Source organism: Mustela nigripes, chromosome 1, assembly GCF_022355385.1.
Source record: "Mustela nigripes isolate SB6536 chromosome 1, MUSNIG.SB6536, whole genome shotgun sequence".
In the NCBI taxonomy this organism is placed as follows: Eukaryota; Metazoa; Chordata; class Mammalia; order Carnivora; family Mustelidae; genus Mustela; species Mustela nigripes.
Window position 1 is genome coordinate 4167169 of NC_081557.1, and position 18179 is coordinate 4185347.

The 18179-nt window shown below is 55.3% G+C and overlaps 1 protein-coding gene across 3 annotated transcripts in view; it reads left to right on the forward strand.

Moving 5' to 3' along the window:
• The window catches only part of CPT1A (carnitine palmitoyltransferase 1A), a 49381-nt gene that overhangs the window by 15157 nt on the left and 16045 nt on the right, over positions 1-18179 (forward strand). For 2 of the 3 annotated variants that reach the window (XM_059399414.1, XM_059399423.1), the window contains exons 3-12: positions 2636-2775; positions 6435-6606; positions 8169-8270; positions 10720-10857; positions 11238-11315; positions 11999-12106; positions 12845-12932; positions 15496-15691; positions 17214-17402; positions 18002-18107. In XM_059399414.1, coding sequence (XP_059255397.1) covers positions 2636-2775; positions 6435-6606; positions 8169-8270; positions 10720-10857; positions 11238-11315; positions 11999-12106; positions 12845-12932; positions 15496-15691; positions 17214-17402; positions 18002-18107 — 1317 coding nt within the window. The remainder of the gene's footprint in view (positions 1-2635; positions 2776-6434; positions 6607-8168; positions 8271-10719; positions 10858-11237; positions 11316-11998; positions 12107-12844; positions 12933-15495; positions 15692-17213; positions 17403-18001; positions 18108-18179) is intronic. The other variant, XM_059399405.1, reaches the window with a different exon arrangement.

Sequence of the window (18179 nt, forward strand, 5' to 3'; positions counted from 1 at the left end):
GCCAGCGCTTGTCTCAGTCTGTGCGGGGCTCACGGGGGCAGGCGCTGGCGCGGTGGGCGTGTTTCGGAGAGCCGGTCCTGCGGGCGATACTCCCAGGGCACTTAGGACACGCTTCCGCTTACATGCCCGCGGCCCGAGTTCTGGAAGAAGTGCTGTAAGGCGGGCCGGGGCGTCGGCATGCTCTGGGGGTGAGTGAGGGCACAGAAAGGGCAAGTGACCTGCTCAGAGAAGCGCAGGAAGGACTAGAACCCATGACTCTGGGTCCAGAACTCTTGAGGCCTTCTAGAAAGAGGACGATCTCCCAGCCGGGGGAAGGCGGGACCTTATCTAACAGGTGCCTCGCTGATAACACCGCCGGATGGCGAAATCCCGGCGTCCATCCAAGCAGAGGCAACTTCCCCTGTTCTCAGTTCTATTTCCCTGAAAGACTGAAAAGTCTTTCCCCTGTTCTCAGTTCTCAGTTCTGTTTCCCTGAAAGGCTGTTTTCACAGTTTTTAATCAAGCACGAGTCTCGTTTTTTCCACTTGTTCGTCGTTGAATTGACTTTGAAAATCGCAGAAGGAGGAAGAGGCGGGTTTAGAAGGAATTCAGTGGGGGAGAGAGTTCAGCGTTACCTGCCCGGGGAATGAGGAAAACAGCAAACTACAATTGTTCTCCAGTTTCCTCGTGGCTACGAGGAGGAGCCAGAATAGGTGGGAACAGTGAGTCAGAGAAGGGGGACAGGCCCTGGGCAACCGGCCGGCTGGACAGGCGCTGCCCGCGCAGCTGGTGGCCCCCACAGCGGCCCCCGCGGTGGAGGAGTCGCCACCTACAGGAGGAAGCCCGCATTGCCACCTGACCTTGCCCAGAGCAAATCCTTTTTACCCTCCGATCCTGGAAAAGGGAGACTTCGGTACAGAGCTGTGGCGTCAATCCCTGTAAGCCACTGGAAATGCTCATTTAAAGATGTTGTCGTTGTGGGGTGCCTGGGTGGCTCAGTGGGTTAAAGCCTCTGCCTTAGGCTCAGGTCATGATCCTTGGGTCCTGGGATCGAGCCCCGCATCGGGCTCTCTGCTCAGCAGGGAACCTGCTTCCCCTTCCCTCTCTGCCTGCCTCTCTGCCTGCTTGTGATCTCTATCTCTATCAAATACATAAATAAAATCTTTAAAAAAATTTTTTTTTTAAATCTACACTCTTAGCAACTTTCCTTTAAAAAGAAAAAAATCCGTTGGTAGGCTGAGGGGGCAAGACCAGTAGGCTGGAAGAGAAAAGATAAACCGTTCACAGCCACGCCTGACCGAGTGGTTACAGAGCACTGCGTGGCTCATAGCTCAGAGCGGCTGCAGGGGGAGGCTGGGGGGAGCGGGAGACCTTTTATCTGGGCCCTTCCTGCCTCCACTTTAATGTAACATCACAGAGTAGGTGTATGTGTCTATCAGAGAAACCAGGAGAACTCCGACTTTTTAGAAGATGTCTTTCTTACACTTCTAGGCAATAGGAAATCCAGGGAAATGACACGTGAGGGTCCCCGTAGCTCCTAAAAGAATTCAAATAAACTTTGAGAGTTTTAAAATCCATTGTCTTGGTCAAATTGATTGCTTGTTAAGATGGCTTTAGTAAGATATATTTTGGGGGGGTGCCTGGGTGGCTCAGTCGATTAAGCGACTGCCTTTGGCTCAGATCATGGTCCTGGAGTCCTAGGATCGAGTCCCTCATTGGGTTCCCTGCTCAGCATCCCTGCTTCTGCCTCGGACCCTCCCCCTTCTCATGCTCTCTCTCTCTCAAATAAATAAAAATCTTTTTTAAAAAAAAGAATTTTTTTAAATTAGAGGTTTTAAAACACAGAAATGAAGAGAATAAGGAGCCCCAAGGCTCACCTGGGTTCCAGAATTTTGTTTCATGTCTGCCTTCTGCTCCTGCCACTTCTTTGTGGTTTTTAGGGTTGGGAAGTAGGGGGGTTTGGCTGAGGGATCGTACAGCAAATTCTTTTTTTTTTTCTTTTTTTAAAGATTTTATTTATTTACTTGACAGAGAGAGATCAAAAGTAGGCAGAGCAGGAGGCAGAGAGAGGGGGAAGCAGGCTTTCCGCTGAGCAGAGAGCCTGATGTGGGGCTCGATCCCAGAACCCTGAGATCATGACCTGAGCCGAAGGCAGAAGCTTAACCCACTGAGGCATCCAAGCACCCCCAAACAGCAAATTCTTAATGTGGAGAGCGGTCTCCTGAAAATACTTGGGTGTTGAGAAGCCTCTTGATTCAGGAGTGGCAGGAGGGGTATTTGGAGGCTGGGGGTCTTGGGGCATCCCAAGTGTAGCTGACTGGGGAGAGGACTTCATGGTTGGTTTAGTGACATCCTTAACTCAAAGGTGTCATGAATTAGTCTGGGTGGAGCTCAGGAATCTATGTTAAACTCATACATCAGATGATTCAAATGTCCTGGGGTCACTCTCAGGGTATCTGCTTCAGGGAGGGATTTGGCTCAGAAGTAGAGGAAGAGAAGGGGCTGGAGGCTGTGGGGAAGACCTTCTACAGTGGTCACTTAGTCATGGTGAGCTACAAAGGCCTCCCAGCCACTGCCGTCATGCCACTGCCCCCATCACCAGGGCCCGAGGACTTCATGGGTGGGACAGTACTCACAGTCTGTGTTCTGTTTCTAGAATGGCATCATCACTGGTGTGTACCCGGCGAGCCCCTCCAGCTGGCTTATCGTGGTGGTGGGGGTGATGTCAACCATGTATGTCAAGGTCGACCCCTCGCTGGGGATAATTGCAAAAATCAATCGGACCCTGGACACGACGTAAGTACTCTTTTCAAATCTCCAATTGTCTAGGAATTTAGCGATTTTTGTTGCTGGTATTTTTATGTCTTTTCAAATATAAGGACCGTTACTGTGCTGATTCCATTTGAAGCTTGCTTGGCTGTTCTCCTGTAGGCTTTCTTCTGTGTATAAGGCCCTCAGGGAGTTTGGGGTCCCTCCTGGCCCTTTCCCCGAAGATGGCCTTGGTCCTGGCTGCTCTGGGACGTCGTGTCAGGACCCACGGTTGTGGTCAGTGCACTTTGCCTGGCTGGGGAATCCTCAAAAGGAATTTCTGCTCTAGGAGCTGGTCCTGGACATGATCAGCTCTTTGCACTGGCGTCTGTGACCCTGAGAACTGACTGCTCTGGGGGACCTCAGCCCCTTAGCTCCCTGTCAGAGTGGCTGAGAACCCCAGTGGGAACCCCTGTGCTCCTGAGAATTTCCAGTCCGGCTGAGTTGCTCGTGGCCTCCATGCTGCCTTGAGAGCACTGGCTTGTGGCTTTATGAGCGTCTGCAAGGCCTCGAATAAAAATTCCATCATTGTAGGGGAAGCGTGTCTGGGCTGGACCCCTGCCAGATTCCCTGCTCTGCCTGGAGGCCAGGGAGGCCGAGGCAGGGACCCTGACACTCCGGGGAAACCCTGCTCCTCCTGTCCTTGTGAGCCCCGCAGACAGCTGGGTGGCCGTGCGTTCGGTCGTGGTGTTTCTGCGTGCTTTTCAGACTCTGGTGCATCTAACACAGTTTTAATTTACTGTCCACCATGGGCTCTTAGCCCTGGATTATGCTTAGAAGTATTGGCTATTTAAAGCCCTTTATAATCTGGGTCTTTATACGATTTGTTTCTTTGTCCCTCTAAACCAACTGAGGTGAACTGGGCCATGCCTGGCCCAAATTTAGAAAGACCAGGTTAGGGGTCAGCGTCTTCCCAGGCTCAAGGGTCATTCTGGAACCGTCTCTCTGGAGAGCACCTGCCGACTGCCCCAGGTGGCTGTTTTCACGAATGCAGACGTACTTGGCTGGGTTTGCTCTGCGTCCGTCCAGGCTCTGCAGCCTCAGAAGGAACGTGTTCTTTAAAAGAAAGCTTTTTCTTTTTCTTTTTCTTTTTTCTTTTTTGTGCTAATACTGTTCATTGATGCGCCCATGTGTCTATTACCAAAAAAAGTCACAACACGGGATTTGACAAGTAAGTTCTGGAGCAAAAGTATTTTACTTTGAAGACCATTTGTTTCAGTGTTACTTAACTATCGGAAGGTATTAACTTGGTGGTTTTTAAATATGGGAGGTATCTCTAGGCTACGTCTGTTGGTCGTTTTCATAATTTGAAGCACGCCAAAATAATTTTTAAAAACGAGCTGTAATTGACATACCACATTATATTAGTTTTAGGCATATAACATAGTGATCTGGTAGATGTACGGAGCTCACACTGATTACCACAAGTAATTAAGTGATGTCACCACATGTACATACAGATTTATTTTTCTTGTGATGAGAACTTTTAGGATCTCCTCTCCTAGCAGTTTTATTTATTTTTTTTTTTAAGATTTTATTTATTTATTTGACAGACGGAGATCACAAGCAGGCAGAGGCAGGCAGAGAGAGAGGAGGAAGCAGGCTCCCTGCTGAGCAGAGAGCCCGATGTGGGGCTCGATCCCAGGACCCTGAGACCATGACCTGAGCCGAAGGCAGCGGCTTAACCCACTGAGCCACCCAGGCGCCCCTCTCCTAGCAGTTTTAAATATGCATTATGTTATTGCTAACTATAGTTAGCATGATCCCTAAATCTTTTTTTTTTTTGGTCTTATAATGGGAAGTTTATACCCTTTTATTTTTCTCAAGATTTTATGTTTTCAGTAATCACCCTGGGGCGTGAACTCACAGCCCTGAGATCAAGTGTCGCGCACAGTCCTAACGGAGCCAGCCGGCCGGGCCTGGAAGTTTGTGCCTTTGGACCACCTGCCTCGTTTTGCCCATCCCCCACTCTCTGGATCTAGGAATTTAGATTTTTGTTTCAGATTCGACATATAAGTGAGATCCTACAGGATCCGTCTGTCTCCGTCGGACTTACTTCGCTTGGTGTAATGCCCTTTAGTCCGTGCGCCCATCAGTGGGCACGTAGGTGGTTTTCGTGTCTCAGCTGTTGTGGACGTTGCCAGATGGACTTGGGGATGCGGGTGTGTTTTCAAGGGACTGATTTCCTGGGGCACCTGGGTGGCTCAGTGGGGTAAAGCCTCTGCCTTCGGCTCAGGTCATGACCTCAGGGTCCTGGGATCGAGTCCCGCATTGGGCTCTCTACTCAGCAGGGAACCTGCTTCCCCCGAATCCTGCCTGCCTCTCTGCCTACTTGTGATCTCTCTCTCTGTCAAATAAATTAAACAAATCAATTTTCAAAAAAAAGAAGAGAGAGACTGATTTCCGATAAATACTCAGAAGTAGAGTTGCTGGATCATAGGGCAGTTCTGTTTTTAGTTTTTTTGAGGAAGCTCTATCTTGTTCTCCATGGCGGCTGCCCCAGCGGTGCCTGAAGGTTCCCTATTTTGCCAACATTTGGTGTTTAAATCCCTTTTATTTTATAACTAGCTTGTGGTTTCTAAAACAACTGGAACGAAAAACAAGACCACAGAGCTTTGTACGGTCCCGTCTTTCCCATACGGCGTGTCTCTTTCCTTAGCAAGTGAAGGATTGTCTCTCTTGAAGTTTATTACTTACATGACCATTTTGCGGTTGGTGTCCGACTCTCGATTTCAGCTCAGGTTGTGATCTCAAGGTCCTGGGATCGAGCCCCAAATGGGGCTCTGTGTTGAACAGGGACCTGCTTGAGATTCTCTCTCTCTCTCTCCTTCTCCCCCAACCCCTGCTCACGCTCTCTCTCTCAATAAATCAATAAAATCTTTTTTTAAAAAGATTTTATTTATTATTTATTTGACAGGCAGAGATCACAAGTAGGCAGAGAGGCAGGCAGAGAGAGAGAGAGAGGGGGAAGCAGGTTCCCTGCCGAGCAGAGAGCCCGATGCAGGGCTCCATCCCAGGACCCTGGGATCATGACCTGAGCCGAAGGCAGAGGCTTTAACCCACTGAGCCACCCAGGCACCCCAAATCAATAAAATCTTGATTTTATTGATTTTTATTATAAAATAAATGGTCATTTTGTAGCATCAGTTTCTTTCCCGCCTGGATCCAAATCAGGCTCTTTTGGTAGAAGCAGCCGCACTGGTTTTCCCGAGTGACCAGAGCATCTGTGAGTCCTGGCCATATCCGAAGTGATGCTGGAGGAAGGAGGGGCAGGAAGGGAACAGCCCAGAGGTGCGGTGGACACCCAGCTAAGGCAGTGTGCTGGTGGACCTGGGCCGTGCCGGTGGACCCGGGCCGTGGGTTTCACCGCGGACAGCCCACCACCTCACACGTCCCCTGTCCCCGTCCCCGTCCCCAGACGCTGGAGGAAGTTGCGCGTTTCCCCCCGAGGATGCAGGACGCTTGGTTTGCCCCAAGGACGGGAGAGCAGTGCCTGAGCCTTTGAGAGCCGGGTTGGCACTCAGGGGTTGTGGCGTCCTGTCTTGGACTCGGAGCCCTCGGTCCCCCTCGTGTGGAGGGAAGGCTGTTCCGGTTGGCGGCGTGGGGTGGCCCCACTAACGTGGGCTCGGTTCGTGTTGTCTCCCCAGCAGCTGCATGTCCAGCCAGACGAAGAACGTGGTCAGTGGCCTCCTCTTCGGCACGGGCCTGTGGGTGGCCCTCATCGTCACCATGCGCTACTCCCTCAAGGTGCTGCTGTCCTACCACGGCTGGATGTTCGCCCAGCACGGCAAGATGAGCCGGGCCACCAAGATCTGGATGGTAAGGGATCCCCGCTGTGCTCGTGGCACCCAGCTGCTGTGGATGGTTTCTGAGTGCTTTTTTGGGGGTACGCCTGGTGCGCGCCAGGCCGCCCAGCTGGTAGTGGCGTGCACGGCGGGTTGGGCCTGGGGGTCAGTACGCACATGGGGAGCCACGGCCATTATCAGCGCTGCACACTTAGCTCCCCGCCCTCCCCCAGAGCTTCCTCGTGTCCCACCCCGCCTTTCCTTTGTGGTGAGGGCTCGTAAGTCAGATGTGCCACCTTAGCAGAGGCTTAAGTGCGCCAGAGCAGCCCCGTGCCCCCGACAGCCGCCAACCCCCTCGCCACCGAGCAGCCCCGTGCCCCCGACAGCCGCCAACCCCCTCGCCACCGTATTCGCCCTTCCCGGTCTGGCTCGTCTCGCTCAGCACCGGCTCTTATGTGGGTGGCTTTTACTTTGAAAGGGGGATCCTCAGGGACTTTTCTCCCCTTGCACACGGGGTTGGTTGACCTGAGAGCTGCGGGGGGGGGGGGGTTGAGTCACCGTGACTGCAGGCCGAGGAGTGTTTTCCTTCCACGCCACTGGGGTGTTTTGAACGCGGCATATGGGAGCCTGCTGGGCTTGCTGTCCAGGTTCTCCATCGAAGGAAGGCGGCGCCACTCGTGCCGCAGCTTTTCTGACTGGCCCCAAGGCGGGGCTTCCGTGGTGTCCCTCGCTGTTCTGCGGGCTCGGCTCCACTGCAGCCTCAGGGTCCCTTGGTTGCCGTGTGCGTGGAGGCTTGTCCCACTGTCCCCCAGTGACCACTCCTCCTCCGGGCTGACCACCATTCCTGGGGGCTGCTTGTGAGAGGCACCCGCACGCCTGGGGCCCACACACACCCGTGGGCTTCGCTCACCCCCAGGCAGACTCCCCGCGCTCCTCTGGGTGTCAGACGGCTGGTTTCCAGAGAAGCAGAATCAGTCCCCAGGGGGGTCTGCGGGGGCGCCCAGACCCCTTCTACAGAATGTGCTAACACGTTCCCCTAGAGGGCATATTCCTGGCTGAGTCCCCCGCTGCCCCCTGCGAGCCCGGGGAATTTCCCGGAGGTCTGGTCAGCAAGAGATGACCCGTGGTTAGCACCAAGTCTCCATCCTTTGGGGTGAAAGCAAGGGCCGAGAGTAGACACATGTGCGCTGTCCCCTAGGCGGGACGGGCCCCACGGCTGCTGCTCCTGGGGTTGGCTTGAGGTGCAGCCTCCCAGCTCGGCCCCTGCGCTGCCCCCTGGCCAGGGCTTGGAGCCGGTCCTCAAACCCGGAGCCTGGCAGAGGTGCGGGGGGGATCTTGGCCCGAGTGCGGGAGCACAGTCAGCCGGCAACCTCTAGGGGCCCACCCTGGCCGGGGCATCTCAAAGCTTCCGCCAGCCTTGGGGTGGTTTTGGGTGGGGTCACCTGGTTGTTGGCAAAGGCCTGTGAGGTACGGGGTGGAGAGCGGACCGGAGAGGGAGACGCGAAGCACAGATAATCGGGAAAGAGTCAGCAGGTCGGGAACGGGCTCTACGTCTTTAACATGGTCTCTCCTTTTCAAACGTGCTTTTTTTTTAAGAGTATGGTCAAGATCTTTTCGGGCCGAAAACCCATGTTGTACAGCTTCCAGACGTCGCTGCCACGCCTGCCGGTCCCAGCCGTCAAGGACACCGTGAGCAGGGTAGGTGTGGCCTCGAGCTCCCTGGGACGCCCCCTCCAAGCCACCAGGTGTCCGGGGTTTAGGGTTGCTGACCCGATGGCGGCCGGTTGTCCGTTGGCTGTGTTAGGTCTCAACAGTGGACTCGTCTGGCCGTTGTTAGAGATCTCTTCCTTTCGGACATATCGGCACACATGAGCTGTTTTTTCTCTTTAAAAGCATCACATTTGATAGTTCTGCACAATTTTTTTACACAGCTTCATTGTAATATAATTCACGTATCATACAGTTCCTGGAAGCATCCGATTCAACAGTCTTTGGTATGTCACGTGACTAGTTTAAAATTGCGGTGTATACCTATGTAACACGAATATGACCGTTTTAACCACTTTAAATGGTGCCATTGTGTGGCACTGAATTCAGTCTCATAGTGCCATCTCCACCACCGTCTAGTTCTAGAACTTTCCATCACCCGAACCCCACCCCCGTCAGCATCACGCCCCACTTCACCCCCCCTCAGCCTCGGCACCCACAGCCTGCTCTCTGTCTCTGGGGGTTTGCCTCTCCTGGATGTTTCCAGTACCTGGAATCCCGCGACATGTGGCTCTTAGACTGTTTTGAGGCTGTGTCTCTGCCGTAGTGTCTGTCCGTGTATCTTGCCTTTTAACGACCGAGTGATACCCGACTGGGCGGTCGGACCCCACCGCATTCATGCAGTCACCTGTTGCTGGACACTGCAGTTGTTTCCACTCTCGGGCTGTTGCGAATGCTTTTGTTCAAGACCTGCTTGCCGTTGTGCTGGGTGTGAGCCTGGAACGCGCAGCCCTGGGGTCTGACGGGACCTGTGCTTCATGCGTGGGAGGACCCGCCAGGCTGAGCCCCACAGCACACACGTTCCACTGCAGCTGGCGAGGGCGGCCGTTTCTGCCTGTCCTGTGGCCCCATTTTAAAACCTAAGTGGGACATGTCTTGGCTTTTGAATCCCAGCCTTGTTATTTCCTCCCTCTTGACCTTTTCAAGTTCCCTCTCATGTCTGCTCTCCTGTGCCCTCCTCACCTGTGGCCCCACGGCCACGAGCCCCATCCCGTGGGAGGGCGGCCAAGCCACCTGCCGCTCTGCCTGCCGGAGCCCAGCACCCGGCTTGACGTGCTTCGGAATGTGATGTCCAGTCCTACTCCTGTGCGTCTCACTTTGAGTCAACTTGAAAACCTGAGCAGTTGCTCTGTTTCAGGAATGGCGGCTACTTTTAAACATTCAGGGAGGGGTCCTGGAGAGCTCCCTGCCACCCCAAAGCTGTGTTCATAGCAGACAGACTTGGCTGTGTATGCATTTCCTGATAAGCCGGTGGCCTTACTTTCTAGATTGCTTGTGTGCGTGGCAGCAGTTGTTGACGATGGTCTCAAAAGCCCACCTCCCTATCTGTGACCTGCCACCTAGGCTCTCTGACTTCAGGGCAGGGCTGGTCAAAGTCAGGGGCCCCCCCAGCCCTGTCCCTGAAGACCTGGCCTTGACCCGGGGCTTGGCCTTCCCGGTCTCTGGCTCCTCATTCCTGCCCTGGTATCCCGGCCTCGCCCCACACACCTTCCCAGCCCTGTCTTGAGTCACTGTTGAGTAGGTGGGAACAGGGCTTTCATTAAGGGCCAAATGATGGGTAAAGCCGAGGGAGACATCCTTGCTGGACGAGCCGTGATCTTGTCACTCCGGGGATCCTGGGGATGCTTGTCTGGAGAGCTGGAAGGTCAGTGAGGGACAAAGGAGTGTGTTTGTGTCTTTGCTGCTGATGTAAAGCCGTCTGGTTAACTTAGTTTAAGGACCTGCAAAACCAGCTTGGTGGAGTTGTTCCTTTTTTTTTTTTTTTTTTAAGACTTTATTTTTAAGGGGAGCCTGGGTGGCTCCGTCTGCTAAATGACTGACTCTCAGTTTTGGCTCAGAATCGTGAGATCAAGCCCCGTATCATGCTCCCCCCGAGCGTGGAGCCTGCTTGGCATTCTCTCTCTCCCTCTATGCAACCCTCCAATTACTCATCCTCTCTCTCTAAAATAAATAAATCAACCTTTTAAAAAAATTATTTTTAGGGGCGCCTGGGTGGCTCAGTCATTAAGCGGTTGCCTTTGGCTCAGATCAGGATTCCAGGTCCTGGGATCTAGCCCCTGCATCGGGCTCCCTGCTCAGGGGGAAGCCTGCTTCTCCCTCTCCCACTTCCCCTGCTGTGTTCCCTTTCTTGCTGTCTCTCTCTGTGTAAAATAAATCAAAAAAATTTTTTTTAAATTATTTTTGATTAATCTCCTTTCCCAATGTGGGACTTGAACTCACGACCCTGAGATCGAGAGTTGTGTGTTCCTCCGACTGAGCCGGCCAGGCATCCCTACTTGGGGAAGATCTTTAAATCTTGTAAAGATGTTTACATTCTTCCTAAGACACAGATAAGGGGCCTGTGTTTGAACTTGGCGGGTGTGCTCTGTGTCAACCCTAGTATCTGGAGTCCGTGAAGCCTCTGATGAAGGATTCCGACTTCAAACGGATGACGGTTCTGGCAGAAGAATTTGCGGTCACCCTTGGGCCCAAACTGCAGTGGTACCTGAAGTTAAAATCCTGGTGGGCCACTAACTACGTAAGTGCACCTGCTCGCCGTCCGTTGATGTGTTCGCATGCCAGTTTGTGCCACGAACCCGCCGGGCCTCTCCGCGTGGGGCGGGCGAGAGGAGCCCCTTGGTGGGCCGTAGGAGGTGGGGTGCAGGAGGAGGTGTTCAGTGTGACTAGAGGGAGCCAGAAGCCGGCGCTGGAGGTGGGCTGGTGCGCGTGCCGTTTAAATCAGGCGCCGGCTGCAGGGGTGTGCTGAGCTCGCACTTGGGCTTCAGCTCCCACGTGGGCTGTGGCGCGTGTCGCACATACACACTCACACTTGTGAGCTGTCCTGCATCCCAGGGGCCCCGCCAGCCCGTGGGGCTCCCGCTGAGCTCGCCGGTGCTCTGTCCCCTGGGCCCCTTGCAGGTGAGCGACTGGTGGGAGGAGTACATCTACCTGCGAGGACGGGGGCCGCTGATGGTGAACAGCAACTACTATGCCATGGTGAGTGCCCCGGGCGGGCGTAGCGGGCGTCCCCACGGGGCCGCGGGCCACCCCGGAAGCTCCTGCCCTGGCTCCCGCTGACTCAGGCTTTCTGCCCGGGCCCAGCCCCTGCCTGCCTCGCCTGAAAGCCTGCCTGTGGCTGTCCCTTTGTGTTGGCCCCGAGCCACTGCCGAGAGATTAGGGCCACAGAAATACTCCCGAGGCCATCAGGGGTCTCTCCGCCTGTCATCACAGCTGGCCGCTGCGTTGTGATGCCGCGGTGACATGTGGGCTGTGTCTGCGCCACTCCACAGAGCGTGGCGACAGGTGGCCGTGGCTCCCCCAGCCCTGGGACGCCAGGAGGTTCTTGTCTTCCGCGGCACTGATGGCCTGGGAGGGCTCTTCCCGTTGTCTCGTTGGAAGCCTCATGGCTGGGGTTCTGGTCACCGGCATTTACTAGCTTTAATAACGGGGCAGCCTCATGCTTTGTCCTGTTTCTTCCTGTTTGTCACTTTTATTTGCTTGTAAAGGACAAAACTGTCCAAGTGTAGGAAGTGCAGTTCCAATTTCTTTTCTGTCAGGGCGGGGGTGATCTCACACCGACGGAAACATTTTAGCAGTGCGGAAACGCCCTCCGGTGTATGTAAGTGACCGTGGCTTTGCCCACGGACGTCCTCTGTGCCGACACGGGTTTACCTTCTCAGGACTTGCTGTACATCCTGCCGACCCAGATCCAGGCCGCGAGAGCGGGCAACGCCATCCACGCCATCCTGCTCTACAGACGACGCCTGGACCGGGAGGAGATCAAGCCGGTACGCCAGCTCCCTGCTCTAGAAACTTCTTTTTTGACGGCTTTGTTGACGTCATGCACGTGCCCGAGGCCTCCTTCGATAGGTCCTGTCATATCTATATAACATACCCCCGACATTGTCTCCACGGTCCAGGGCGTGAACACATCCGTCACCCCCAAAAGTTCGCGTGTGCCTTCTGTCTCTGGGTCACTTGTACTGTTCAAAGCTTTATGCAAATGAAACCGTGCAGTATGCGCGCGCGCTTTCTCTCTCGCTCTCTCTGGTCTCGCTTCTTTCACTCTCCATAATGACCGTGAGATTTAATGCTCCTGGTGTGTTCTAAATTCCTGCTGTACGTCACCCCGTGATCTCAGCCGGAAGAAGCTCTCGTTTACCTTTGGAAGAAAACAATTGAGCTGGTGAATTAGTGAAGGAGAACAAGACATTTCTTTCTTTAGATAGCCCTTTGGTTGAAGCGTGGGTTTGGAAGAGGTCTGTGGTGTAAGCGTCAGGTGACAAATGATCCATTAGCAGGTGTGACCTCTGGGCAGGAGGGGGGGTTCAGAGCCCCGCCTGCGCCCCAAGCCCCAGCCGCGCCCGGCGGGTCTTAGCGGCCAAGGTCGGCGGCCCAGCAAGTTCAGTTCAGAGGAGACGCGTCAGGCACTGTGTGCTCCGAAGACAGATCAGTGTTTCTTTTGCTCCTCCCTCACCGCCCCCCTCAAGGAATGCTTGTTTGTTTGAAATGCATTTTTGTTGTAGATCCTTCTGTTGGGATCCACGGTTCCGCTCTGCTCCGCTCAGTGGGAGCGAATGTTTAACACATCGCGGATCCCAGGCGAGGAGACGGGTGAGTGGGGACCCTTGGAGAAGCCCGTTCGCTCCGTACTCGCCGCCCACGGGGTCATGGACAGGCAGCACTCGGCTTCGCGCTGACCCCTCCTGAGAGTGAAGTTTGAGGCTCAGGAACGTTCCTTCTGTTGAATTTCCCCGGTGTTTCCTAGGCCCGGGCATGTGACTTATCTTCAGAATCAGTTTCTCTTTGGCCGAAGGCTGTCTCCTGGGGTGTTCCTCCCAGGTCTGGCCAGGAATATTCTTTTCTTCATCTGGCTCCCTTGGGAGTGTCGCTCTGGCCCACAGTCAGGGTTCTGGTGTAACACATGCTGGCCTGTGCTCAGGAGGCCGGGCCTGGCCTGGGGCAGCTGATTCCCACCCCCGGCGGTCGCTCGCCAGGAGGCCACGTAATCTGAGCCAGGACGCCCTGGAGAACGAGAGGGAGAGACATGTCACCGCCTGGGACTGTGCCGGGCCAGCCAGGGCTCAGGCTGAGCCACCTGTGAGCCTCCGGGTCGCCCTGTAGGTGGCAAACGCCGGTCACTCGCCAAGAGACAAAACAGACGCTGTCTGAGCCCTTATGGTGGGTGTTAAAATGAACTCACAGCTGCTTTTTATTTTTTTATTTGTTTTAACCCACTGCCACTTTCGAAGCTGATTGTATAGAGTCCCGAGCTCATCTGGCTTTTGGGGGTTTCATTACAGTGGGTACCTCTGGACTATGAGCCCCAGGTGGGAACTTGTCCTGTGGTGGTAGGCGTGGGGGTCCTCAGACACCGGAACCGGCCTCTGGCTGAGCTTCTGGAAGCGGATTCAGCTTTCCTAGGATCTGGGACCCAGAGGCTTTCTGAAAACTCACTCCAGCCTGCGTGTTTCTGGCTCGAAAGTCAACCTTTGTCTCTCTCAGTCTGGGGTCTAGTGATCCGTGGCCAGATTTTTGTGAAAAGCAAATGAGTTGGCAAAAAACAGCTCGGGGACAGTTGGGACCATAATAGCATGCTTAAAACTTTTTTTTTTTAAGTTTTTAAAAGTAGTTCAGAGAGAAGTACTTAGAGAGAGAGAGCGGGGGATGAGCAGAAGGGGTGAGAATCTCAAGCAGACATTTTTTTTTTTTTAATTTAACTTTGTTTGTCAGAGAGAGAGAGAGAAGGGAACCCAATGTGGGGCTCGATCCCAGGACCCTGATCATGACCTGAACTGAAGGTTTCATGTTCCGTGGTCTCAGTTACCCACCACCAGCCACGGCGTGGGAGCCTGGTGATTCCCCATGACCTCCGCCTAACCCTGTGTCATACCCGTGCGACTTGTCTCCCGTCATCACGAGAAGAAGGGCCAGGACAGGTGTTTTGAGAGAGAGACCACGTCCACATAAGCTCTGTCAGCACAGGATGTAATCGCTCTGGGTTTGCTGTTGTTAACCTTGTACTGCACCTTGTTTGTAAGTCAGACGTGATCACAGGTCCGTAGACTGGAGAAAACAGGCGTGCGGCTGCGGGTCCATGTGCTCCCCGGCTTCCGGCATCTGCGGGGTCTCTGAACACCTCCCCTCGGATCACGGGGTGCTTCTGTACTTTTCTCTGCCCAGGTCTTGTGCCTCATCCGTTAGTTACTCCTAACTCCTTTTCTGTTTTTCTTGTTTCAAGTGTATTTTTGAGTTGTTGGCTCCTGAATATATTAGTTTTGGGGGCCGTTGTAACAAAACCTCGCAGCCTGCGGGGCTGAAAGACATTCGCTGTCCCCACATCCTGGAGGCTGAAGCCCGAGACGCAGGTGCAGACAGGGAGTCCCCCGGGGCCTCTCACCTCAGGTGTGGACGGCCGTCCTCTCCCTGTGTCCTCACGGGGTCATCCCTCCGTGCCTCTCTGGGTCCTGATCATTTCCTACAAGTGCCCCAGTCATGTGGGATTAAGGTCCATCTTAATCACAATGTGTTAATAGAATTACCTCTTTAAAGGTCCTGTTTCCAAATACAGTCGCATCCAAGGCGGCGGGCTGGGGTTCCAAGCATGTGAGTGGGAGGGACTCAGCCAGGCCCAGAACTCTAGGGGAGAGGAAGGCAAATGAGGACCCCCAGTGGCTACCCAGCTGTGCTCTCAGTAATTTCAACAGCCGGTTGGGTTTTCTGGGGTTCATCGCGGCTGCAAGAGGCCTGTGTTCCCATCCCTGTATCTTTCCCTGATCAGAGGATCCCTGATTCTTCTTTCTTAGTTGACCGTGCGCTGGCCAGGACCTGGTGTAGCGTCTGAGTGGAAGTGATCCTAGTGTGCAGCTTCTTATATCTGACTTTGAATGAAGGCTCGAAGGGCGTGTTTGCCGTAGTTTTCTGTAGAAAGCCTTGAGCAGACCGAAGTCATTGGCCCGAGATCATAGGGGCAGTGAGTGGCTGAGCGGAGCTGAGACGGGGTCAAATCTCTCAGCTTTGATCTGTACCGAACCGTCTATAGACTCTTGAGGAATTGGACGGTCGAGGCCCACCGAGGGACGCGGGGGGCGGGGTTGGGGCCGCAGGACGGTCGGGGGGCCAGGGCCATGCTCAGCTCTCCCTAACCCCCGCCTCTGGGTTCCGCGTCCCGCCGCAGACACCATCCAGCACGTCCGGGACAGCAAGCACATCGTGGTGTTCCACAAAGGGCGCTACTTCAAGGTCTGGCTGTACCACGACGGCAGGCTGCTGAAGCCCCGGGAGATCGAGCAGCAGATGCAGCGCATTTTGGACGACCCCTCTGAGCCTCAGCCGGGGGAGGCCAAGCTGGCGGCCCTCACGGCTGGAGAAAGGTGTGTGGCTCCTCCGTGACATGGGTCTGGCCAGTGGACTTGGGACGGCCAGAGGGGTGCGTGGGGGTGGGGCAGCGGTGCTGGGGGGCGGGGCTGGAGCGTGGAGTCCGAGTCCTGCCCCTGCTGGCCGGCTGCCCATCCAGGTGCCCAGAGTGCCAGGGCTCAAGACAGACAGGAGTGAGGCTCTGCGGCAGGGCTGCAGGCCTGTTGAGTTCAGGACACAGGCTCTGCCGCAGGGGTGTAGACCGCATGTTCCATGCTGGGAACGGCAGAGAGGGTCCCATGGGCCTGCCTACACTGGGGCTTGACTACCCCTTTAAAAGGCCCACCTGAGAGCCCCGAGCAGGTGTATGAGAATCTTCTGGTCCAGGGGCTCCTCGAGCAGTGCAGGCTGGAACAGGCAGCGTGAGCTGGAGGGGAGGCCCCGTCCCAGAAGTCCGGGGCTGTTAGGCCATCGCCGCGCCCTCACCAGGGCTGGAAGGAACCGCGGAGGGTAGTGTGTCTGGGGGACGAGCTCCCTCCCCGTGTGCTCACGAGCGTCAGGGGCCCAGGGGGCAGGTGGGCACAAATTGCAGCTGAGGAGTGGGCTTGCCTGGGACCCCCTGCCCCGAGGGGCTCCTTGGGCGGCCGGCCCTGAGGTTCCTCTTCCCATAGACGCTGAGCATATGTGCTGGCCCCGTCACCTTCTTGTCCCTTCACACAGCACTAGTGACCGTCCTTGCTGTCACTGTGGCCCTGGCAGACAGTGGTCCCGGCTGGGTGGGTGTGGGGACCTGGTGTTTGTTGGGGATGTTGGTACCATAGGCTACCTTGGCGAGCACTCGGAGAGAGAAGAGGGCAGGAGACAGGCCAGATGACCCTGATCTGGAACGGTGGGTGGGTAAAGGACCAGAGGAGGGCCTGCGTGACGGTCCTAGCAGCCATCGAAGGAGCCGTGGCTGCGGTGACTCTCAGGAAGTGGGTGTCGTGTCAGCTCCTTGTATCCCACGAAAAGTGGGATGAAAAGAATCCCATTCCTGGGATTCCCAGGGGTGCCGCTTCTTCCCGAGGTGTCCTCTGGCTGTAGTAGCCTGGACTTGAGTAGGACAGCTTGGGTTGGAAGTTCTTCTTTGTACAAAGTAGCTGTGATCACGTCGGTATGCCTCAGGTTCCCCCTCTGAAAGATGGGAATGTAGTGCTGGTCAGTGAGCTCATACGTGGACAAGGGCTGGAGGGGAGCCGGGCAGGAGGGACGTGCTCACAGCACCTGCCACAACGTCGTCAGGACGGTCGCGGGCGTGGGGAGCCCTGGCTCGGTCGCTGAGCTCAGAGCCTGCATTCTCGTGGCCCATCCAGCGTCCAGTGAGTGGAGGTGCGCGCCGGGCTGGAGGCCTGCCGGCCGATGGTGCTGTCCACTGCAGACAGAGTCATACACGTGCGGTTTCCCTTAAATTCCTACAAAACTGAAAACCGCCGTTTTGAAAACCGCACGTAAGGAGATGTCCTCACGTTCCTGTAGGTTTGACTCTAAGCCTTGTTTCAGAGTACCCTGGGCCAAGTGTCGCCAGGCCTATTTTGGACGTGGGAAAAACAAACAGTCCCTCGATGCCGTGGAAAAGGCAGCGTTCTTCGTGACGCTCGACGAAAGCGAGCAGGGGTACAGGAAGGAAGACCCGGACGCGTCCATGGACAGCTACGCCAAGTCTCTCCTCCATGGCAAGTGCTCCGACAGGTAACGTGGCTGCCCCCAGCCTCAGGTGTCTCTGCCCTGAAGGAATGAGGCTCGCATAAGAGCACAGCTTTGGTTCTCTTTTTGCATGGCACACATGTGCACACATGCGCACACACACACAGGGGAAGACTTTCTTTCCTCTCTGTTCCCGCCGACCTCTGACTGGAGGTGCTGGCGAGGGGTGTCTGCGGATGCCTGGAACCCGGCAGGAGAAGGCGGTGGGCGGGGCTGAGCTGGGTGTGGGGTCGGCCTGCTCCCCGAGCTCAGGACTCCTGTGGCCACCTTTTCCTCATCTGTGGATCTGTCCTGCCTGCCTTGCAGGTGGGGGTGAGGCTAGTCCCGGGGGGATGGGGGGGTGGGGGGGAGGAGGAGGGTGTGTGCTCACAAGGGCTTATCTTTGTCTCTGATAACAGAGAAGCCACTGACCTAAGTTCTCTGTGTGCCCCTCCCAACACTCTGCTGAGATTTAAGAGTGTGGGCCAGCCTTTTGGGGGCTGGGGGCAGAGGAGCCCAACCCGAATAAAAGGAGTACGTGATTTACGGTTGCTTTCGGTCTTTTTGAAATAGTTAAGTCCCGGGAACCTTCCTTTCTCACGTAGGTGGTTCGATAAGTCTTTCACGTTCATTGTCTACAAGAACGGGAAGATGGGCATGAACGCCGAGCACTCCTGGGCCGATGCGCCCATTGTCGCGCACCTGTGGGAGGTGAGTGAGCAGAGCTGTCGCGCACCTGTGGGGGGTGAGTGCAGCTGTGACGCAGCTGTGGGAGGCGAGCGA